This window comes from Anas platyrhynchos, chromosome 12 (assembly GCF_047663525.1).
Source record: "Anas platyrhynchos isolate ZD024472 breed Pekin duck chromosome 12, IASCAAS_PekinDuck_T2T, whole genome shotgun sequence".
Lineage (NCBI taxonomy): Eukaryota > Metazoa > Chordata > Aves > Anseriformes > Anatidae > Anas > Anas platyrhynchos.
Window position 1 is genome coordinate 7,896,043 of NC_092598.1, and position 24,955 is coordinate 7,920,997.

The 24,955-nt window shown below is 35.4% G+C and overlaps 1 protein-coding gene across 3 annotated transcripts in view; it reads right to left on the reverse strand.

Moving 5' to 3' along the window:
- The window catches only part of CDH8 (cadherin 8), a 204,712-nt gene that overhangs the window by 79,103 nt on the left and 100,654 nt on the right, over window positions 1-24,955 (reverse strand). For all 3 annotated transcript variants that reach the window (XM_013098274.5, XM_005018256.6, XM_038185527.2), the window contains 2 exons: window positions 15,778-16,072; window positions 78-197 (listed from right to left, as the gene is read on the reverse strand). In XM_013098274.5, the coding sequence (XP_012953728.1) occupies window positions 78-197; window positions 15,778-16,072 (415 nt within the window). The remainder of the gene's footprint in view (window positions 1-77; window positions 198-15,777; window positions 16,073-24,955) is intronic.

A 24,955-nucleotide genomic window follows, 5' to 3' on the forward strand; every position in this document is an offset into this window, starting at 1 on the left:
GTTTAAGTTTATTATACAAAACATTTTTAAGAGGCAGAGCATAAATATAACCCAGGGATTCATATTCAGTTACCTACCTGTATGTGGTTCAATAGAAAAGTAAGGCTGTCCTTCCAGAATGCTATAAACCAGCTTGGCACTATTTCCATAAACTGGATCATCTGCATCTGTAGCTGTTACTTTAGTAACAAAGGTGCCTAAATAGAAAGAATATACATTAACTAATATTCTTCCTATAAGTTTGCATAACTTACTCAAAAATAATTAGGAACAAAAAATCATTTACTTGAAATTCTAAAGAAATTTGTGAGGTATAATAACAAATAAAGAAAGTAACAATAATCAATAAAATACACAATAATAACCTACAACAGTATTTGTAGAACACAAACAAAACATTTTCCTTCATGTTGTTATATGCCAGCAGACAGAATTTCTGGGTAAAGGAAAAAACCTTTTTAGAAGCTGTATCATTTACTGTTTCTTTGTAGAATGCATTTAAAGCTACCTGATAGATCTGTGTAGACTTCGAGCATTTGCAAAGGAATCATATCAAAGGGATATGAAATACAAGGTTAATAACACAATATAATATGTTGCGTTTAAGATGTGCAAAACCACATTTGAAAGCACCTTGCCAAGTTACAGTGACTGCATGGAAAAGCAATAACAAAAAGGATTCTTTTTTTTTCTCTTGGCTTGCAGCCATAACAATGGTTTGATGTGGCCACAGTGACAGTGTCAGGACAACTTGTATTGTCTCTGAAATGAGTGCCTGCCAATGAAGGGTCCATTGCCTAGTCAGAGTTATAAACTCTACACTCAGTCAAAAAAAAAATGTTAGAAAATTTTAAAGAAATTGCCCTCTTCATTCTTAGGCAACATAGCATTTTGCAATTAGCAAAATCAAATGAAATTCGGTAGGTTCTGTTAAACTTTTTGCAACAACCTTTTTTTTTTTTTTTTTTTTGGATGACTTAAAAAATATAATGATGACATTAATTAGGCTAGCAATATAGAAAATATCTACAGAGTGTGAGAGTAGGAGAGAGGTTAAGGGCTGAATTATGTTTCTCATGTTTAAAAGGAAAAGAATTATAGCACCCACCAAAATGCTCCCCCTTTCTAGATGTGCCAATAAAATTAGCCTCCTCTTCCTTCTCACACTTTGTGCTGCTGAATCCAAGTTACACCTCGCTTGAAGAAAGGAACAATAAATTAGATGCCATCCCATATGTGATATTGAATATGAACATACAAATCAGTGCTCTCTTCAACTGGATCCAAGCTGAAACAGCAGGTGATGTACTAGGTTTCTGTGGGAGTGGCAGCTATTATTAAATTTTTGTTTTGTAACCTACCAAGGCAGAAGATGTTCATGAAGAACATCATACAATGGGACAAGGCTGGAATAAGATAAGGCTCATTCACAGAACAGTGAACATTTTTGTTAGTGTGTTTTATCGAGTGGCTGCTCTGTTTTGTTTCCATGATCTTCTCTATACACAAAGGAAAATAAAGAAGTGAAACTGTTGACTTCTTTGAGATTGTGTTTGATTTGCCTAGCTGGCTCTCATTTCAAAGGACTTCAGAAATAATTACATTGCTTGTTTAGAAAGATTTGATATATAACATCTATTCTTTTCTTATTTCACTAGAGAATTCCTGAAGACTTTTAGAGATATTTATTTCAAGATTTCAAAATTTAAATGGGTATGCTGATTCTTTGATAAACACATCCTTTATCCCAAGTGTTCATTAGACATTAAAGTTGAATACGCCTTAATAAAACAGGCAATCAGTGTCTAGCATTGCTTACAATCCTGATGCTTTGCTCTCAAGACTTTTTTCTTGTGATAGAAAATAATTTAATCACTTACTGCGACACCAAGCTTATCTGAAATTTAAACATACATAAAAACACATACATAACAGTCAGTATTGCCATTCACTGTTTATATACACAAAAGGAAACAAAAAATATCATGCCCTTCTTTCTGTTTTCCAGGTCACTAGAAGTGTGACTATTATCTTGTCTAATAAAACTAATGAAGAGAAGGGAAAAATAAAATAGGCGCTCTCCCAGCTCCTAGAATCAATTTCTTATACTGCCAGTCTCTCACTCTCTGCACTTCATTTCCAACCATCATAGACAGTTCTGAGGTCTCTGAAATTCACTAATTTGCTCCCAACAATCTTATTGATGAAAATTGTTTAAAAAAAATGTAAGCAATCATGAAGCAGAAATTAAAGAAATTAGATAGTTAAGCTTTTACATAGCTTAAATTTTATCACCTTTAATTTCATTTTTTTGTTTTATGCTATAACTCAAGTCTTCTGCAGGTGTGAAACATGCCACATCAATATGTTCACACTGGCAATAATAAGTATATAAAGGAGCAAACTCAATCCCATCTGCAGCTGCAGAGGATGTTGCTGCCTCAGTGTTGCTTTGGTTCCACTGCAAGATACTGAGGGTCCAGAAGAATTAGTAACCTGTGCCACTCCCCTGAGGGACAGAACCCATTTCAGCTAAGCATGAACAAAAGATCTGGAGAACTGATAAAATCCTGAGGGTGCAAAGTAACGCAGAAAAAAGAAACTCACAGCCACCATGGCTATTACTTAGGCAACCTCCATAATGCGGCAGAACTCTCCAAGCTTTGGACTAGAGTTTTGGATTATCAATATTTAAGTAGGATTTTACTGCACTACAGACACTGTAGTTATAAACCACATGTATATAAATATTTTTTACATGCATAATATGCTTAAAGTTTTAAAGATAAAAATTTAGCATTCAAAAAGCAGTAACAATCCAGGAAAAGGCATTTATGGAGTAAATGCTCTTTGAAAGATAATGTTATGGGTTCAACCCAGCAAATAAACAGCTAAGGTTTCTGTTTCTGTTTAATTTTGACTGCATTTGGCTTGTGTTTGTTTCTTCGTCAATGCTACAACAAACTCATTTAGCTAGAGACTATAAATTTGAAATGGTGCCATTTTTACAAGAAAGCCACTATTATAGTCCAAGTTACTGTTGCCCTAATTACAATAATATACCAGTCTTATATAATCTGGTCCAACAGCATAATTACTGTTTCTTTTTTTTTTTTTTTTTTTTTGCACTTAATATTGCCTTCTGTAAAACAAACCCATTTTTTAGATAGATGAGGCAAATTTTAAGATGTTCAGTTAAAAATTTTCTGCATTTTCTTCTGAGGTACACTTTTGCAATGCTAATGACCCTGTGATTAAATATGGACTGCAAAGAGATTCAACAGATTTTAATTAATGAATATTTCTAATGCGATTTAGCCATTAACCATTGCTGATTGTTTTACTCTGTTAGTGTCAGATTTCAGAGTTTCTCCTTGCAACAGGCTAGCAATCAGAGCCACAATTAACAATAAAGGTATTTTTATATGGTTAGGTAAGAAAGCCTGTGTTTCCTGGCAAACTAAGATTAAAAGCCTTCATAAAAATAAGATGTGTGTGCTCAGCTAATGCTCTTCCGTTGTTTTGGCTGTGTTTTTATGTGCAAGTCAGGGTACAGATTCTGCACATTAGTCAGAAAGAAAAATGCATATGCTGCCACAGGGAGTAGGAAAGCAAAGATTTTTTGGTATGGCAGTGAAATGTGTGTACTGAAAAGAAATCAAAGTTGTATGTTTAGAGGATGTAACACATAGTCAGTGACAAAAATTTACATGAATCCATATTCAATGAAGCAACCATTTTGTTGAAAGATTGCAATAGCTGGTAAAAATAAAAAATGTGACCATGATGCAAGGACTATGTTTTCTCATTTTCCATAGGACTTCTATTTTCTTTGCTTTTCTGTGGTCCATTTTAGTTTCCTTCACTCTTTCTTTCCTTCTCAGATCTTGACAGGCTGAAATCTCCATTTCATTTAGGAGATCTGATTACAAATCTGACAGGGCATTAAGAGTATATTTGCATGAAAAAGACCGACCATTATTTACCAACTGTTTTGTTTTTCTAAGAGGATCACTGTGCTTCAAAATCTCTAGCTAGATTTTGAGTTCGGCTGATAGCAGCCATGCAGTCAGAAGTGGTCAAAGCAAAGCATTGTTTGTATTCAGCAGGTCAGATAAGCATTCTTTCCAAAATGAAGGCTTTTCTTCACTGTCCTTCTTTGCTATAATCTCACAGGTAGCATGACAGTTGTTGTCATGGTAACTATTTTTTATTGAATAAAACTGCAATAATCTCATAAAAACCTGTATAACTTCTTGACATGTAAATTATTACTGCCTCATTACTACTGCCTCAAAGCTGGAGAAAGTTATTCTTATTTGTTTTTCACTGTGGCTGATTTTTTTAAATACTAAAACATAGTTTTAAGCTTCATCATCCTATATTCTGCATGAGGACATTTCTTAAACACAAAATCTATCAATTAGAATTTTCAGTAGCCAAACAAACAAAATGTATATGGAATAGAAACCTGTGTAATGCACTTCAGAACTTGTTAACATATGCAAAATACACACACACATAATATTATGACTGGTATTTTAAATTGCCAGTCATTGATGTGTATGCAGGTATATATTTGAAGCACAGACTATGTAAACATACGTATATGTGGGTATGTTGTATGAGTGTTTTAGGGCTCTTTTGAAGATCATATGTTATTTTACTCCCTCCTGTATCAGTCCTTCAATGTGCTTATATTACTGTTAGCAGTTTCAATGCTCTAAAGGCCCAATACATGGATCAAATCTCACAATACAAGTACCCTTCCAAAAGATTCTGTGAACCAAGTACCAGCAAAGACAAACGCAGACAACTGAAGAGAGATGAGGAGACGGCAAAATGCTGGAAATCATGCCAGGAAGCAATGTTGTGAGCATGCAGTGGTGCTGCTGCCTGACATGCCTGCTCTCAGATTATCCACGGTGCCTATAGGACACAGCCATCATGGAAGAGTTTTAAGGATTGCTCTGAGAACAAATGACAGAGGCCTTGTGTGGGTTTTTCAGGAGATCTTCCCACACTTAAAAGAAAGTATGTGAAAAATAGAAAGGTGTTTGCTTTTCCAGTGTCCAGTGGACACCTTACAGTGATGAAAACTTAATGGAGGAGGAAGAGGCACCCTGAGCATTGGCAACGAGTAGAGTTATGGGCCAGAATGGTTCACTAGCAAAAAACAGGCAACATAAGCTTGACATGCCTGAGAGAAAGGAAGCAAGGATCTGTTCTGTTCTATCTACAGTAGAATGCTCTACACATCTACTCCTAGAGGGAGAAATGAGAAGGAAAAATTATGTAGTTTACAGGTGTAATATTGATATGCGTGTGATAAGAACCATATAAATACATAGATAGATACAAGAATTCACTTAATCTTCTGCAAAGAGGAAAACAACAACAAAAGTTTCCTTACAATGAGAAATTGTACAAGGAGGAATAGCTCCCCAAGGGAAATAACAGAATCCTCCTCACTGAAGAGTTCACTTTATTGCACAGGATGCTAGATAATGTATTCTAAGGGAAAACCCTAGAAAGACAGGAAGATTAACTAATAGGGTAATTTGTCTTTCCCGGCTGTAATTTATTTGACTCTAAGTAGTGAAATACTGTGATGCTGTCATGATCTTGTTTATGATGATTAAGGTAAAGGAGGAGGAAAAGAGCTTTATTCATACTATTCAGTTTAGGCTCAACTGGCTAAATTAGAGCAGAAGCCTAGTGCAACAAGGTATCTGTCCAAGGGAGGAGGAAAGAACTGCTCTTTCTTTCTTGGTTGACCAGAGGGGAAACCAAATTACACTAGCCAGCTAAAGTGAATGCCTAAATTTGAGTTGTATCATTACTCTCTTATACATATGTACTCAAAATAGGTCATACCAACCTTCCAGGAACTTCAGTCAAGTAAGCTCTCACACTAACATGCAAGCAGAGATCTTGCAGGACTTGTCATTTACATTATTCTCCCTATATACAAACCTATGTACACTTATATACTTATACAGACATATGCACTTTCTGAAATAAATTGCATTTGATATATTTCATGTGAAATTAAAAAATAATATAAAAGATTCAAGTAAGAAAGTATTATTTATTTGTTTCACTTTTTTTTTTTTTAAATATATATATATAACATAGAAACACTAGTATTTAACTCACAAAAAAAGAGAGAGATTTGAGAAGTCAGTACATTGCAGACCTACAGAAAATGGCAGATACTGCCCAAAAGAAGAGAGAGACTAAAAAGAGAGACTAAAACAGAAGTTTTAACATCTCACCAACCTGGCTTGAAGAAGGGAACTGAAAGAATCAAACAGGAGCATCTTGGTCAACAGCAGGAAATAACCACTATGACAAAGTATGGAATACCATACAGGAAAATGCAAGGAACTATTCCCACCAGGAAAACTTTTTTTCATGCATATGGGGAAAACAAAGTCAGGATTAGCTCCATAATCAGGAGAAGAATCTGAGTTGTTTCTTTCTTCTAAATGTTACATCTATCTTAATACAATTTAATAGATGGTTTAGAAAAGTTAATTAAATGTTTTAAAAATATTAATGTGCAGCATGTGTATAAGTAAAAACCTCTGAACAACGGAATACCATACAACATGTAAGACATCTTTGTCTTTGGATTGCTCATGTGCCATTTTAAGGACTTTTATCATGCGAGGCAAATGGGAAAAATATATTGTATGCAAATGTGTAAGTGTAGAAGTATGAAAGGTGATTGCTATGCATAGGAGAAAAATGCTTTTTGTACAGCCTACAGACAATGGAGCAAGCTGGCAACCTTCAGCATTTTACAGCTGTATAATGAGTACTGTAGGAAGCATGACTGTGAAATCTTATAAACTGCGTATTTTACGATTTTTTGTACATAAGCTAATTGTGTTAGGAATTATGACGTTGCCTTTTCCACATGATTTTTGGAAAAAATGTTTTACATAGGAAATACATACTTAGATCCAGTGATATAGATAATCCTTTAGCGATTATCCTTGCTGATATTACTTACTGCTTGGATTTAGCTCACACGAATCTAATAAGAAAGGGCACTGTTTTTTCAGTTTTAAGGCTGGCAGTTTGTTCTTGCTACAACTTATAAAATGGTGCCATTAAAGAGCCTACAGGTATTCCTTTATAAATTCCCCTGGGTGGCTGTTTGTTAGGATTAGAATATAGCCTCTAACATCACAGACAAGAGTAGAAGGGTAAAATACATCTTATATTCAAGAGTTATGGTTTCTTTTCATATTACTTTGTATTCTCCCTTTAGATACCACCTTCACTATGAAATATTAATTGATATTTGTGAGAGATTTGGGAAACAGCTGTTCTTTTGTTCAGGACTTTTGGGAAGACTGCTTGTCTCTAATCAATTGACTATTTCCTCAGCATTCATTCTGTGAGGTCCCTAGGCAAAGACAGTAAGATTGGATGATCATTGTATGCTATATTTTCAAGTGGAAAAAGTACTAAAAGGCTTGTTGATTTCAATGAAAGTTTCAGGTTATGTTCAGGTGTAATATGTAAAAATAAAAATAAATAAATAATAAAGTAGCCCCGGCTGTTTACAGCAGAAATTCTTTCATTTCTAACTTTCTGTTGTGAAAAGAACGAACGGCTGGTATAATCTTGCAGCTTTGATGATCTGCTTGCTTTTTTGGTAGGGTGAAGCCTATAATGCCAGCAATGATGATCCAGGTTGCAAAAGCAGACTCTGAAATATTGGCCCCTGAGGCTGCTGCGGAGCAAGCATATGGCAGCAGAGACCATTTGCGCCCCGGGGAAAGGGTACAGTTGAATCAGCTGCCCAGCAGTACTCTAGTGGCTGATTCATGAGAAAGCTGTATTGACATCAGCTCCACAGGCAAATGCTTATCTGTATTCATGAAGAAACATTATGTGCTGCAGATTCAGCAACAAACAAAGACAAAGGTACCAATTCAGGGGAGGGGTGACAGAAAAAAAGTGGACTCTGAATTGGAACTGAATCCCATTTTCCCAAATGTCAAGAGTGTCCATCAAAGAAAAGTTTAACTCAGACCACCTGAATTTACAGTGCTTGAGGAATATTGGTATCCAGTGTTGTAAAGCTAAACCTTTCATGTTATCAGATTGATATAATTTACACTAATACAAATTTCTACAAGAATACTGCTACATGGAATTTTCTAACCTAAAACTTTCTACCTTGTGGTTAGAACTTCCTACATTTCCCACAAGCAAAAAAATAGAGAACAAGTGCCAGTCCATAGTTCTGTGGCATTTCACAGAGTCCCAGTCTGGCAGAAATCTTTATTGGTGTTCCACCTCTCATCTATCTCTTTTCCACTCAGGCATTATCCACTGGCCAGCAAATGGGCTCATGTCACAAGCACAGCTGTCTGGAAAAATGAAATAGCATGTGTTCAAAAACAACAATATAAAAACCCTATCATTGTTTTAAACATTTTTCTTCAAGATTCAGAATTTGGAAAAATTGGGAAAAATCCTTGTGAAGAGTGGATTTCAAGTTTTGACCAAAAGAGAAAGTATCAGAAGCCTAAGCCAAAGACTTATTTTCACAAAAATCACAGAACCAATCAGCTTAATATGTACAATGCAACCACAAGATAGAATTTCAGATGCAGAATACCAGGAATAAACTGACTACATGAAGACAAGAACCATCTGAAAAAATGATTGTAGGACAGATTCTTGTACATTTCAACGGACTAGAGAAGCATGTACCAAAGAATACTAAAAGTCTCTCTGCTTTGGCATCACATGATAAACATACAGCTATGTCTCTCTGTCTTTCCCCATCCTCTGAAACCAGAGCACCACCAGAGGATGTGTTCCTCTACAGGGAACTCAAAAAGGAGCAGTGACTTTGATTCTGATTCAAATGGCTTTTCCCGATGAGTTAATGGAAAGAAAAAGGCAAGTTCTGTCAAAAGCCATTATACATTTATAGCTCCATACTTTGCACTGGTAATTTAGGGTATATTTCTAAGAACAAGACTGTCTTCAGAACTTGAACATTCAGGTACTTGCTGCCATCAGTACTAGGTATTTTGAACAATTGCATTAATTCTAACAATTTTGCATGAAGCCAGTGAAATAGCTTGGTATATTCAGGACAATATATAGGTTGGTAAAACTAAAGGGTAGTATTACAAATCCCTAAAGACAAACATCATAACTCCATCCACAGTCCTCAAGCTCATAATAGTCATTTAAAAACAATAAAAAGGTTATGACATTTTTTGATCAGAGCTCATGAGGAATGGAGAGTACAAAAAAAAAAAAAAAAAAAAAAAACAACTTGGAAATATGTTTTTACAAGCCAGACTGTCATGCTATTGAATATATCTTAACCAATTACCTAAGGTTACTTACAACCTCGTTTTTGCAATCATCTCAGTCACGCAGAATGTACAGGTTTTAAACACATGCAACACTCCCCAAAGAGATCCTAATGTAAAATGCTCTTCAGGAACACAGTCCGTGAAGTTGATTATGCACAAGATGAACAAGTAGAGGAACAAGACGACACGAGGATATACATTTTCCAACAGCTGTTACATTGTTGTACATATTTTACAACATCTGCTGCTTTTTTCCTGAGCTTTTGCACTCCCTTTGCATTTACCCTTTGGGCTAATTTGTAGTTGACCCCAGTAATACAGTCCTTTTACTCTACAATTTTGTGACAAACTATCATTGATTTAACAGTCATGCTCAGTGCCTTAAAAATCAATGAATACATAGAGAGAAAAAAAAAAACAAAAAAAAAAAAACAAAAAAAACCAAAAACACACAGTAAGAGTGTGGTGGATCTTGATAACGTTTCAGGTCAGGTTTTTATCACAACTTCCCAATTTATCAAGTTGTTTTATCACTATTCATATCAGACATTGCATGTTGATTTCATATTCAGCAGATTTTGTGCTTTTTGCAAGCATTTTGTAAAAGAAATAATGTCTTTGGGAGAATGGGAAAGAAAAACTATGCTGTGTACACTGTGCTTCTGCTGTACAAAGCTAGATGAAATAACTGTTCTGCTGTTGAAAAAACAACAACAAATGATAGAATGATTTCTTATTTACAGTAGCGTAATCAAGGGTAGTTCAAAGAAAAACATTGCTAAGTAGAAGTGCTTGTTTCAAAATTGGAAATTGATATTCTGACTCAACCAAAAGCCTAAACTCTTTCTAATAAAGACATTCTTGCCTAGTAAATAATTTTCATGAAAGCATTTAAGGACAGAAATATTGTTCTTAGCTTTTTCACTTTGTTAAAATTTTCAGGTGTTAAAGGCAAAAGTATTTCTAGAGCAATAGCACACGATGACACTCATGTTATGACTTCTTTTTTCTGACTGACAGGGAAATTCTTAGTATTTGGAGATTATTGAAGTTTGGCTGTTTATCTTAATTCAGACAAACTATGAGATAATTCTCTTTGCTTATGGCTTTTGTTCCTTTTCCATCTGTGCCCTTTCTTATTTCACTAATACGTTTGTCACTCTGCTTCTGTCTTCCCATCCTTCAACATGATGCCAGCTGTCTAAACACCCTTGTCTTCACTAAGAAGAAAATCAAGAAATTTCACTCCTCATTCCTCTTGTCAATTTTACTCTTAATTTTACTCTTAATTCCTGAGGGAAAAAAAAAAAAAAAAAAAAAAAAAAAGATCTCAAAACTATACTGTTCAGAAGACAATATCCACTCTCGCTCCCGTTATCACCTCTGCAACATGTTTTCGGGGAATTCATCAACCTGCATATAGCCAAGAAACCAACACAGAAACAGAACATAATGTGGTGCGTTGTTGTTGTGTGTATGGTTTTGTTTGTTTTATTTTTATTTTTTATTTTTCCTATCTTTCTTTAAATAGGCTACAGGACCAGTTCCACCTAACTTCATGAATCCTATCTTTTAAGATTGCTCATTTATTTGCATAGTATGCAAATAATATGGGGTTCTTCCTCCTAGAAGCTTAGTAGAATGTGTTTCTAAAAGGTTGTTAACTGGGTTTCATTCCCAGTGCGTCCCTTTACATCTGTAAGTGATTATACAAGATTTATGGACAAATTGAATTATTTCCTGTTTTTGAAATGAAGTGCTGTTGCAATGAAGTGATTCCATAAATTTTGCTTTTTGATCTTTAATTCCTTAAGAAAATTAACATCAGAATTAAAAGACCAGTATTAAGTTTCAGCAAAGAATATATTCCCCAAATATACCATTAGCTTTCACAAGCAAATTCATCATTTTGAAGTTGGGAGACAGGTTTACAATGCTAGATTAAACAGGAGTTACAGAAAAAAAAAAAAAAAAAAAAAAAGGAACACAAGGATGAAATAACAGAAAATTCAATTTAGTTCTCAAAACATTTTCTGGAATGTGTTTCTCTAGCTCCTCAAAGAGAGAAATGAATTATTTCAAAATAACTCTGAATACAGTGACGATACACACCACACAGTACATGTGTGGGTGTGTGTTCTGTGAAGACAGCTGAAAAGTGAGCATCATTCCTACCGGAGATATCACAGTGTAATGCTAATCATCTTTGCACCGAGTAGTGGGAGTAAAGCCATGCTAATCCATTTTTGTCTTAGTAGGGAAGCAAGATTTTCTAGATTTCACTGATAGATAACAGAAATGAAGCAGGCTGGATTATGACCATATGAGTGTGATAATCTTATACGTAGGCATAAGCATGCATATCAGAAGATTTGTAGATGTTTGTATGCAGTTTTTACATCCCCATAGTTCACATTCATGTTCTAGATATTCACACAGAAATACCACTGACACATTCATCTCTTCTAGCAAGAAAATAAGACCAATAACTGCTGTATCATGGAGAATGCACCCATTAGAAAAAGTGTATTGTGTTAGAATTTCAATATTATGTTACAGAACGATGACACATTAATTTGGTCATCTGTATTTTATGCACTTCTTGCTACAGAGGTCCAAAAATAAAATGCCTCATACTGCATCCTCATTACATAAGTACTATATATATAGTGTATGAGTTCCTCTTCAGTTTCAGAGCAGTCAGAACTGGTGTGGCATTTTGAAGAAAGAAGAGGTTTAGTAAAACTTTGTTTTATCCTGAATAAGAACACTGCCTAGTAATGGCTGTGTTGTAGAAATGTCAAGGCTGAAATTAGCAGTGGGTGGAGATCTCTTTAAGGGGAATTAAGTAAGTGGATAATGGAAATGAAATACTTTTATTGTGGAAAAAGAAATAAAATTCCTTGAACTCCAAGAGGAGAGAAGAGAGTTTTGTTTTTCTGTTTTTTTTTTGTTTGTTTGTTTGTTTGTTTTTATAAGTAATACTGAAGTATTTTAAGAGGACTAACAAAATTTAACATTGAAATAATTTCCAGAGCATCATTTAATACAGCTCTTGATTTTTCTACCTGTGGGTCAAAGGAAGAAGGCAAAATAAAAAAGTAATAGCAAAATTGGTAAAGGGGTAACCTTCTCATTGTCAGCTTTCCAGTGTTGAATTTTCTTCCATCAGGAATTAAGAGCAGGGCTTCACTGCACAGATTTTGCAGTTATTCATGATCCCAGCAATGCAATGGTGCACGTTCTCTGAATTTTGATATGACAGTTCAGAATTTGGTTTGTTTTTCTAGAAAAGAGCAGGAGTATTTATTTTTTTATTTCTTTGTAGTCAGTGAAGTAGCTTAAAAACATACTCCCCAAGAAATAACATACAAAGAAGGTGCAAGGATCAGGGATAGTCAAGCATAAATGTGCAAATATGCATAGTTTCAGTGATAAGAGAAGGTTGTAAGAGACGGGAAAGATTAGAACCAGGAAAACTTGGTTGTAGAAGATGGTAGAAGAAACGACCAATGCCTGGACATAGATGGCAGTTTAGGGAATAGTGAAGGGAAATGACTTCTGGAGGATTTAAAGACAGGATTTATCTCAGCTGTTTCCCCCATAAGGGTGGAATGAAGAAAAACATGGATCTTTACCATCTGAAACTATACTTCCATACTTGTACTTATTCCTACATTGCTGGGGAAACTTAGTTCAAAATCCATTTATTTTAAAAACAGAAATAGAGGCAGAAATATGTCAGAAATGATATCAGAGGTCTTTCTCTTTCCTTTCATTCTAAAACTTTTCTGGATTGTTTTCCTTTTTCTCTCCTGTTAATAATTTACCTTTTAACCTCTTGCTTTCACTGCACTGTCTTTTAAATCTTGTGTCAACCAATTCACTACATTTTTATTCATCTGATCTTCTGACCAGTTTCTTGTCAATGTTTGTTTGTGTTTTTTTTTTCTCATCCTCTTCACAATGAATGTTCCTCTGGTAAGGGTCATGCCTTTGCTAAGAATCATAAAATATTACCCATATATACATGTATAATTTATTTTATGATCAGAAATCATCTTTGTCTGCATGTGTTTTGTTGTTCTTTTTCCTGGAATACCAAACAAGTTCCTTTTAATTTCCCTCACTCCTTCTCCTACATCCTCCTTTTTTCTTCTCTTTTTCTTTTTTTTTTTTTTTCTCATATTTATTTATTTATTTTACTTAATTAAGCCATTTGCTTGCCTAGAGCTTGGCAAAAATATCTACTGAAAGCAGGTCCACATCATGTTTGTGTGGATGTATAGTTAAAAGTAACTTCAGAAATGAATACCGTGTTTTGGTAAATGAACTGACATGCAAGCTTGAATATTAACATATCAGTTTCAGCACAAGCAATTCAATTCAACCAAGATATGAAAATTTGGAGGAGAAGTCTAGAAAAAAAATGAAACCTCTACCATCACAGTTGAGTCAGCACACCATGCTTATATTTGAAAATGTCCTAGTACAAGTCACTGTACTGAACATGAGGAAGAGGGTGATTCTGGCTCCTCTTTTTAATTACTGTAAGGCAGAATGGTGTTCTCAAAAATTTACTATGGTGCTGTTTTATTTTCCAAAGTATCTTGGCAGTCCTTCAACTAACTTGCTTTCAAAGAGATAGCCAAATTGCTGAAAAGCACATTATCCTCAACCTAATACTAAAAACCATTAGAATTTACTTTGCATTTCATGGTCAGATTTTGATGTCTTTACTCAGTAAATTTTTATATTCCCCCAAAATTGGCTCTTTTGGCTGATGGGTTTACTTCTCTTTTACTTTTGTGACACCCAAAGGAGGAACAACCGCATGTATCAGTACAGGCTGGGGGATGACCTGATGGAGAGGAGTTCTGAAGGGAAGGACCTGGGGGTTCTGGCGGACGACAGGTTGACCATGAGCCAGCAGTGTGCCCTCATGGCTAAGAGGGCCAATGGGATCCTGGTGTGCATTAAAAGGAGTGTGGCCAGCAGGTCAAGGGAGGTGATCCTCCCCCTCTACTCTGCCCTGGTCAGGCCTCACCTGGAGTACTGTGTCCATTTCTGGGCTCCCGAGTACAAAAAAGACAGGGATCTCCTGGAAAGAGTCCAGTGGAGGGTCACAAAGATGATACGGGACCTGGAGCATCTTCCTTATGAAGAAAGGCTGAGAGACTTGGGTCTGTTCAGCCTGGAGAAAAGAAGACTGAGAAGGGATCTCATCATGTGTATAAATATCTGAGGTGTGGAAGACAGAGGGATTTGGCCAACCTCTTTTCAGTGGTTTGCAGGGACAGGACAAGGAGTAATGGTCACAAGATGGAGCACAGGAAGTTTCACACCAACATGCGAAAGAATTTCTTCACTGTGAGGATGATGGAGCACTGGAACAGGCTGCCCAGGGAGGTTGTGGAGTCTCCTCTGGAGACATTTAAGGCCCATCTGGACGCCTACCTGGGCAGCCTGCTCTAAGGAAGCTGCTTGGCAGAAGGGTTGGACCCGATGATCTTTCAAGGTCCCTTCCATCCCCTTCAATTCTGTGATTCTGTAAAGATAATCTGCACTGGATATGTGTGTATCAGCAAGGACTGAGAACCTAAGTAAATAAAAATGTACTTCTGTAAGTACATATTTATATATTTGCAAATACAGAACAAGGGACTATGCAAAATAAACAAATAAACAAATAAATAACAGAAAAAGAAACTAATATATTAATCCATCAGGAAATGGATTCACAGTAATCCGACAACATGAATAAATATAAGTAAAATGTATTAAGAAGATTATTTCCTACTCCCCCTCCCCCCTTCACAGACTTAATTTTGCTTTTCATCATCTTTTTCTGTCTCTATTTTCCCCTTTCACGTTCCCCGCAAATCATATGGTTAATTGGTTAAGTCCACTCTAGAGTCTAACCATCAATTCCCAGACACAGCATCTTTCATTTCAATGTTTTTGGCTGATTACAGTTGCACTTAGAGGAAAACAAATAAGTATGTATCAACATACTGCAAGTGCTACATCTGTGTATGAAAATACACAAACAGATAATTAAACATCAACAAAATATCAATAGGATTAAAGTGTCATGTTGGAACAAATCTTGATAAATCCTCCTCAATAACAATATTCTAACTACAGCATCATAAGGGGAATATAAATTTAGCCCATTAAAGTGCTGTTGGACAAAGAAAGACACATTAATACATCTGTTAGTCATTTTCGTACTACTAAGGGATTCTACTATTGTGTTACAGATGAAAACGTAGGCCAAGAAGAGGTTTGAAAGTATGCAAATTAATGTTAACAACATAATAAATTTCTTATTGTTCAACAACAGCTCGACAGCATACTGGCATACTTTACATTGTAAGTAATCAAAATTTGTCTATGTTTAGACATACATACATACCTACGACAGACATCTCTGGAACTGTGGCATGATATGGACCATCAACAAACTCTGGGGCATTATCATTGATGTCCTGAACCTTTATAATGAATTCTGAAGGGGGCTCCAGAGGTTTGTTTGTGTCCCTGTCAACTGCTTGAGCTGTTAAAGTGTACTCAGCTTTTTCCTCACGGTCAAGCCTTTTCATTGCATGAATGTCTCCAGTCTTGTCATTGATCACAAAGATTGTTCCAGCTCCATCTCCTGACAGGATATACTTGATTTTACTGCTGCCAGGATCCAAGTCGGTATGTAACTAAAAGGAAAAATAAGTATTTTAGAGATAGAAATTATATACCCCCCTTCCCTCCCCCAGCACACATTGGTCTAACTATACATTTTCTCAAGCTATTCTTTTGTACTTCAATCTTAGTTCCAGTGATCTATATCTCAGCTTGAATATACAAGGAGAGTAGGGATTTGTATGCATACTAATCAAAAGTGAATGTAATCATAGGCATAATTAGACTTTCTATTTAAAAAGCAGCTGTTATATATATATTTTAAATCCCTCTTCTAAAATGTCTTCAGAACTATTATCAGCCAAAATGAACAAGTACAAAATGTCCTTAACCTATTAGATTAAAGGGTGAATGAAGGATTAACAATACCCATATTTTAATCTAGATGTTTATTTTTAGGTATTGCTTTCAGCTTATTTTCAGGTGACTGAAAATGGCTTAACACTGGCATCTATGTAAATGTTTTAATGGACAGCAGCCCCAGAATTTTAGGATTATGTCATAACTCAACTGTTAGCTGAACTTAAAAGTTTCTAAGCTTTCCCCTGAAATACTTCTGAAGCAATAAAGCAATTTCTGCTTTTAAGCAGAAATATAAGAAAAACTCCTATGCACATCTTCCTATTTTACTCAATGAGGAAAAACAAAAATCATCAGAAAATAAACAAAACAAAACAAAACAAAAACACAAAAAAATCAGAAACAAAATTTGTACTTGGCTTTTCAAAAAGCAAGACAGAATTATAATAACCTGAAACAGTATAGGAAAACCAGATAGTCTTTACTTTGATTTTTTTTTTGTTGTTGTTGTTGTTAATTAAAGGCCCGAAGTGAAGAACACTGGAGACAAATAAAAGACTTCCATTGATTTTTTGTAGGCTCAAAGCCAAGTCCTAAATATCAGATTATCTCCAATAATTTTTAATTTGCAAGTGTGCCAACTGTTGGACCAAATGTATTCATGTCAACAGAAAAAAAAAAAAAAAAAAAAAAAAAGGATAATAATTTAAGTATACAATAATAATGCTTTACATGCTATTTACTGTTAAATCTAACACATTGAATATGAACAACAAGAACAAGTCAATGCATCATTAAAAATGTACTTTGCATTTATTACTATCTCTCTATTCCTCACAAAAGGTATTCTAAAGCAAATATGTACAACTTGTTTAGGATGACATACAACTACTACTCAACTTGTTCCTATTTGCTTATTTTCGTGCAAACAGCTCAACAGAAATTGTTGCTGGTTATGCATTTTACTGTTTGATTGATAGCACTGGTTGCCATGGCCTAGCAGCACTGTCATTTGATATAAGAGCTTGCATGGAGATATTAAAATAGGTGTGGAAAAAGGGCTTGTACACTTGGCTACAGCCAAGCCACAAGTAGATTTTATGTCATACCATAAGTAGGCTTTGCATGTTCTTCAGCAGATAATTGGTCACTTACAGTCACATCTGCAAATTAGCTGTTCAAGAACAAGAGCTTAGAAAGCTCTTTAACAGCACCTTACCAAAGGGAATTTTTAATTGTTGCAATGAGCACGGCAGACAATGGCAGCTAGGTCTGATTTTCCAGTTGATCTGATATATACATGCAAAATCCTGGGCCATCACTGTTTTGGCTGTTCTGAAATAATAGCAGAATTCCCATCCTGAAGGTATAATTTCATTTGTGTTTTGCTGGACAATACATTATTACCATACCATCTATTACCACACCATCATTTCAACAACTTTTTAAAAGCAGTTTAATTGCCTATGAATATGAATTTATTCTTCCTACCACATGAACACATATGTTAAATGATAGCTGAGTCCTCTTTCCAAAAACTTTTTTGTTTTTCTTATTGTAGTTGCTATCACTTTTTACATGAGAACAATCAGCACAATCTAAGTTATGTTAATTTAAATTAAACACATTCTCCTGCTGGTTGGTACTGCAGCTTTTTAAGATATATTAAATATATAGATACATAGATATAAATATATAAAGATATATTAAATATATAGATACATATATCTTAAAGATTATTGTTCTTATGAGCAGGATTACACTTGATCTAGATATCAGCAACATAAACACTTATTTCCAGGATTCCAGAACCTGTCAAGATCAATCCAGAACCTGTTTGTGTTTTAAACAGATTGTTTATGTTTTAAGCATCTGTTTGATCCCTGGATAAAATCCATATGTTATTAACATCACATATGAGGGTTTTGGCAGAATATTCTTAGCTGAATTACAGTGGTATCATACCTCACCATTGCTTTACAGAGTTCTGTGTATCCTGACACTTATACGCATCTCCAGTTCACCCAAGTTCACAAGGTGTTACAGTGAAAAACTGTACTGAATTTCTAAGGTGGCACTGGCTGGATAGAACAGATATTCCACACTAATATTTGAAGTTCTCCAATTCACTATTTGCTGGTAAGTCAGAGAGGCTGTCAGTATAGTCTATGGTGCAAGTTTTACCCATATTATCCAACAGAGGTTATGGTTCATAAACCAGTTCTGGGATAAATTAGTGTAAATTTATAAAGCCTTTGCAGTGCTAGTAAGATACTGACAGTTAAAATGAAAAAATGTATATGATTAGTATTAATTGCTTCTTCTACTAAGTTAAAGTCCCTAGTATCAAAAGAAATAGATATCACTATTTGAAACACTACAAAACGAAGAGCTAAACGTTAAACCAAAAGTGGAAGTGCTAGCAGCATTTTATAATGTTAAAGTTGAAACTGACTCTTATCATAGAATCATAAAATGGTATAGGTTGGAAGTGATTTTAAACTTCATCTAATTCCAATCCCCTGCCAGGGGCAGGGACACCTCCTACTAAACCAGGATGTCCAAAGCCTGTGGAAAAATCAGTGGAAAACAAGTTTTTCATCCAAAGATTAATGGTGGTGAAAATGATAACTTTTTTTAGTTCTTTAAAACAAAAACAAACAATCCATACATGTAATATTTACTGAAATAACATGTACTTATTATGGTGAGTAACCAGGCTGATAGATTAAAGTATCTTTTCTAGCTTTTGAAGTTCTTATACCTTAATATCAAAATACTGTAATAAATGAGCTATAGAAGAGCCACAATTTCAAAATCATTTCATTATTTGGATTTAGGATTAAAGCACTATGATCGTCATCTAAAGTCAAATCACAGAACTGAAGTGAAATTCTAAGCTAGAAAGCAAAGCATATTTTTCCAAGTAACATTTCCAATCTTCTACCAGATATGAATGATAATTTACAGCCATCGTCAAGCTTCAGCAAGCTGTGTTCATGTGAAGGTTAAAGATCATTAAACACATAATTATATGGGGTTAAGGTGAATGACAGAGAGACATAATGAATATGATAAATGAATATCAGTTTCTGTTGAAAAAGACTCATGAATGTGGTAAATGTGAAACAGCTTTTCCACACCTTTAGCTTTATTTGTTGTGCTTGTGCTTGAAAATTGACTTCCTGTTGTTTCAAGCAAAACTGAGAGATTAGCAAGATTTCTATTTAAGAAATTAGACAGCTATAGCCAGCCCCTATATTCCACTACCTGGTAGCATCCCAAAATAAACAGAAAACCATGTTACTGGAAAACTTCATCATGTTCAGAGTGAGTAAAATTCACTTTCTTTATGTGAGATTCAGTTCATTAGACTTCAAAGGAAGTGGAAGCTTCTTCTTCCATGTCTACCCTGCCTCCGGGACTATAAAATCAAACGTATCTCTCCCTTGAAGTAACAGATGTGACCCCATCACCCAAGTCATGCATGGATTTATGGCAACAGGAGATGTTTTGGATCATCTCCTAGTTTTAATGGTTACACAGATGCTCTGTACTAATACCCAACTAATGTAGCCTCAACACAGGTCCCCTCCTAAAATGAACTTCACTCAGAATGAACCCTATGGACACCACCATTTCTAATCATTGTCAATGCCTTTGCTATTCTGTGCTGTTAATATTCTATAATATGTTATTCTATAATATGCTATTCTGTGCTGACAATAATCAGTGAAGCCAGTATTAATGATAACAGCACACTAAGCATGCTAACACAAAACTAACATTATTTTCACCAATAATGAATGCATATCTAAAAGTATTGCCAACATACTACCCAAATATATGACATATATTTATAGTCTCCAATGTACATACATTACAAACTCGCATAATTACAATCAATGCAAAAGAACTGCAGAGAGGAAACTTAGTAAAAGAGCCTCTATATTCTCTAGACTACTCTGCAACAAAACAAAAACACCCTGAGCATTTATTCATATGAATTTTTTTTTTATAGATACTTGTTCACTCTATTTTCAACCACATTTTCTAACAAATATTCAAGTCAAGTGCAGACCAAGCATGGACCAAAATTACGGAAGCTCCAAGCTGGGTTCATGAAGTTCTCTTGCAGTTCAGGGCACACAGAGAGATTTATGAGTCTCTTCCACAGATGGAAACTGTCTCACCTGCTCTCAGTTAGCTATCTGGCAAACCAACGGTGGCCAAAACAACAGTTCACACAACACAATGACTTTTGAGTTCAAGCCAGGTGTTCACCATCTAGAAAGTACATAATGCACTTGGGTCTGGTCCACATTCAGAGTTAGCAGAAAGTGGGTAATGGGCCTTTGTAGTAGGATCAGGCATTTAGAGTCCTCTCCAGGTGTGTTGTGATGTATGACTTGATACAGACTAGCCCATAACGAAATGCACTATCAAAGGGAAGCTTTGTAACCCCAGTTTCCCTGTATTAGTGAAAAAGCATGAACATATCAATAATTCACAAGAATGAGGAAATCTACATTTTTACAAAAATGCTCCTGGATATTTTTAATGAAGAAAAGAGAAGGCACCGTTATGTAGTCAAGTTCTTATTTGAGTTTGTTAGAAAGTAATTAATGTATCATCATACAATTACTAGGGAATTACCCCTTTCTTGTTTCAAGGGAAAAGGCATCATCTGCCTTCTAAACTTCATTATAGAATTTGCATCATTTTACTTGTTCCTAACTCTGCAAACTTTTCAAAGAGATTAATGAGTGAATTGCTGATTTTTACCTGATGTTACACAGATATGTATGCAACACACAAACACTATCCTAATGCCTCATGTTCTTCTATTTTACTATTATTTTACCTAGGCCTTGCTACACAATTCTTCATTTATGATGCAGATCCCGTTTAACTAATTTAGAGACACTTTTTTTTTTTTTTTAACTTTTATGACTCTTTTCCAAATCTACCAGGTTCTAAGATGCTCTAGCTCATTCTATAAGAGTATGGAAATATTTTAGTGGCTTTTACAATAATGTATATACATCAATGCTTTCAAAAATTATAATGCACCTTACTCACTATGTGTTTCTTTCTTTATGTCACTGTTCAGCCATTTTTCTAAACTTGTGAACATCATCAGATGTTAGTTAGTTAGAAAGTTTTTGTGTGTTGTTGACAAGCTCTGATACATACCAGACAATGAGCACGTTCGTTGATGACCCAGAGTTTTAAAAAATCATTCATAATTAAACGAGTACAGATATCTTCAATTCATGTACACAATGCAGAATTAATAAATTGAATGTAATGTCAGTTTAATAGAATCTTTCATTTTCTCCATGGATAGGCTGATCCCATCTTTAGTAATGGGAATTATAGCTGCACAATGGGGAAGAAGTAAACCAAATATTCTGCATTATTGTTCAGGGTAATGACAAACTGGGGCACAGACTTGACGTACCTGACATAATGTCAGTACTTGGAACACCCTCAGAAAGGAGACAGACATGTCCATGGATGATAAAGGTTTCATTTAAGATATGAGAATCATGTAACTTGAAGCCTCTGGAGTAACTGTCAAAAGACATTACTGCTCACACTTCTCAGCTGCAGTTTCATAACCGTATTCAAAGAGAATTAAAGCAATAATATCCCTAACACTTTCATTTAAGAGTGTAATCTCTGCTTTGCCTGCCTCAGTTTCCTACCATGTCATTTGAGTATCTTTGATTCCAGATGGCTTCTTTTATGTTTTGGTTTATTCTTTGCTACTGCTTTTTTATTCTATTTGATTTGCTAATTTTGTCTCTGTTTATATTCATACTGTGTGCACAAACTGCTTTTCATTGCTTGCCTTTCAGTATCATCTTATGATACACTATTGTTGAATTGTTGTTTAAAAAATGGAGACACGACTGAGATCTAAGAATGCGTTTGTTCCAATTCACTATGACCAACTGATCCAAGAAAAGAGCTGAGGAATCTGACTGTGTCTTGAGCCAAGTCCTTACTGGTTAGAGCACCACTGATGCTTTCTGTACATCCATCACATATCACCTTCCTCACTGGGCTGAATTCATCATTTTAAATATATATTTTCACTCAACATCTTGGGAAGAAAAAGATAGTTACTCTTGTGTTTACAGATGGGAGGATCAGAGGAAAAGATAAATTCACCTTCAGTCTCACAAAGATCCATATTAGGAAAATATATCAAGACCAGAGACTGCCCAAGCCACCCCTAAACACCTCTACAGCTTTATCTCCAGTTAACCACAGTATTCCTTTTTAATTAAAAAATTAAAATAGCCATGTAGCGCCAGTGCTGTTTCACAGAAGAATCCTGCCAGGGAAACTCAGGAAGAGTTGCTGTGCCCTCAGATACAGCCTTCCCCAAATCCGCAATGGCATGTTTGTCTTCAGTGGTTGGCAACAAAGATAATTTGTTTCCACCCTTTGCTATCTTCATTTCAAAGCCCGGGCTCAGATTGATTTCTGTGTATCTATTATATACCTTGTTTCTTCTGAATCCTTATGTTAAGCCAGATGATTACTACGGCTTTCTGTTTTCCTAGTTCTGGCCTTGGCCCATGGTATCCATTTGGGGATACCATCTGTCTCCCCTTCTGTCCTGAGAACATAGTCACCACATATGACCCATGTCCCACTACAGCTTGGACTTTCGTCGCTTCTTTCTGCAGCAATTTTAACGCCTAAGTGTCCTGTGTCAAGTGGCCTCAGATGGTTGGCACCTTTTTGTAGTTGGCTTTCTGCCTAGCCTGGAGTTCATGCAACTATTTCTGAACCCAGGCTGCTGTTCCTTTCTTGAGTTCCAGCAGACACCTCTCCTATAAAAAAAGGTCTTGATTTTTTAACCCAACTGTTTCTGATACTTGGAAACATACAATGATATTGTGTCACACTGCCAAATAGGAATCCTTTCCTATCTCATTTGCTTCTCTGTTATTTCATCTATAGTGCACTGTGGCTCACCGCAGGAGATCTGAAAGCTGGGTATAGCGAGCCTCAAAAATCACATGCAGCTTTAGTCATGTAAAACATATTCTCTCTTCTGTATCTTTATGGGGAAAAATAGTCTCTCTCTGTCATCTCCTACTGTTTGGGGTCAAGCACTTTTATTAACAATTCCAGTGCTTCAGGCATTATAATTAACAGTGCCTCCTACGCTTGTCACTCTTTCCCCACCTCAATGAAATAGCAGTAAAGCCATTTATTCCCTCCCCCCTCTTGGCAGTCCTGGACTGTAGTTTCTACTAGTCCTGCTGACATTTCTGCTACCTGTAAGACTTTGTGAGGTTTCCAAACATTACTTTAGAAGTCTGTTTCCATTTTGGTTGTTAATTCCTATTGCCAGCAGAGCCTGCCTTGGTCCTCCTTCCTCAAGACAAAAGATGGGGAAGGCTCTGAAAAACAAAACAAAACAAAACAAAAAAAAAAAAAAAAAAGAAAAAAAAAAAAAACACCACAAGCTGTGGGAGTTTCCCATTCAAGGAGACAGCAGAAGCTGGGCAGTTCCTATATATCAAATCCTTCTCTTTTGTTCCCTTAATCATACTCATCTTATTCTGTTCTAATCTTTTCTTCCATGTTGTTTGAGCTGTATTTTTCCTTTCCTCTTTAAAAGCTTATTATAACTTGCTAGGCTTCATTCTCAGGCAGAGTACATTGCACTTGAGCACTAAGACCTCTTTGTGTTTTTCAAATGATTTTCTCAAGTGAATGTCAGAGCAATATCTTATAATACATACTCTTAGGATTGCAGAAGAGGAATAAAAAAGTTAATCACTACATACCCTCAGCAGTGATTTGAAGACTGCTTACAAAATCTGTCAAACTAGACAAGCTATATTCTAGATCAGCAAAGGCAGAAAAAACTACAATAGGACAGTTGGTCAAAGGTGAACGGAAATTTCTATTTATTTGAGCATATTTAAGTTGTCATGATTTTACAATCCTTTAAGGCTTTGCTTTCAGCTGCTTTGACCACATTGGCTTCTGAACATGCTTTGCACTCAATGATTAGCAGGTTCCCAATGATAATATGTTTAACCTGTTTTCCTTTTTAACGCAATAATTTCAAATCCATGCAGAATACATTTTGTTATTTAATAACATTATAAAACAAACTGGAAAGCATTATAATACCATTTGGAAGGTTATTTTTCAAACTTAAGATGAGTGCTTAGCATACTCCAGTGTCTGAACATAAGGGAGTAAGTACTCTGTCTAAAACCACATGATGTGTAAAGCTGGCAGTGCAAAGAGAAAGCTCTTTTCTAGCAATTGGCTGTCAAACATCTACAGTGCAGAAATATAAACATCAGCTATGCAGCCAGCTTGGAGCTAAAATTGAAAACTGTTGAGAAGGTAACTGAGCGAAATGAGGAGAACTGAAAAATTAAATTGTGAGTACTTACTTGTTGATTCTTATAAATTACCTGCTTACACGCGATAATGTAACTTATTTATCAGTGCATTTACACTAATCCGTGAACTGTGCACATGGGTACAGTCTAATATTTTTCTCACTGAAAAAAATTCAGGTTATTTGGAATGTGAAAATAAACACAGGT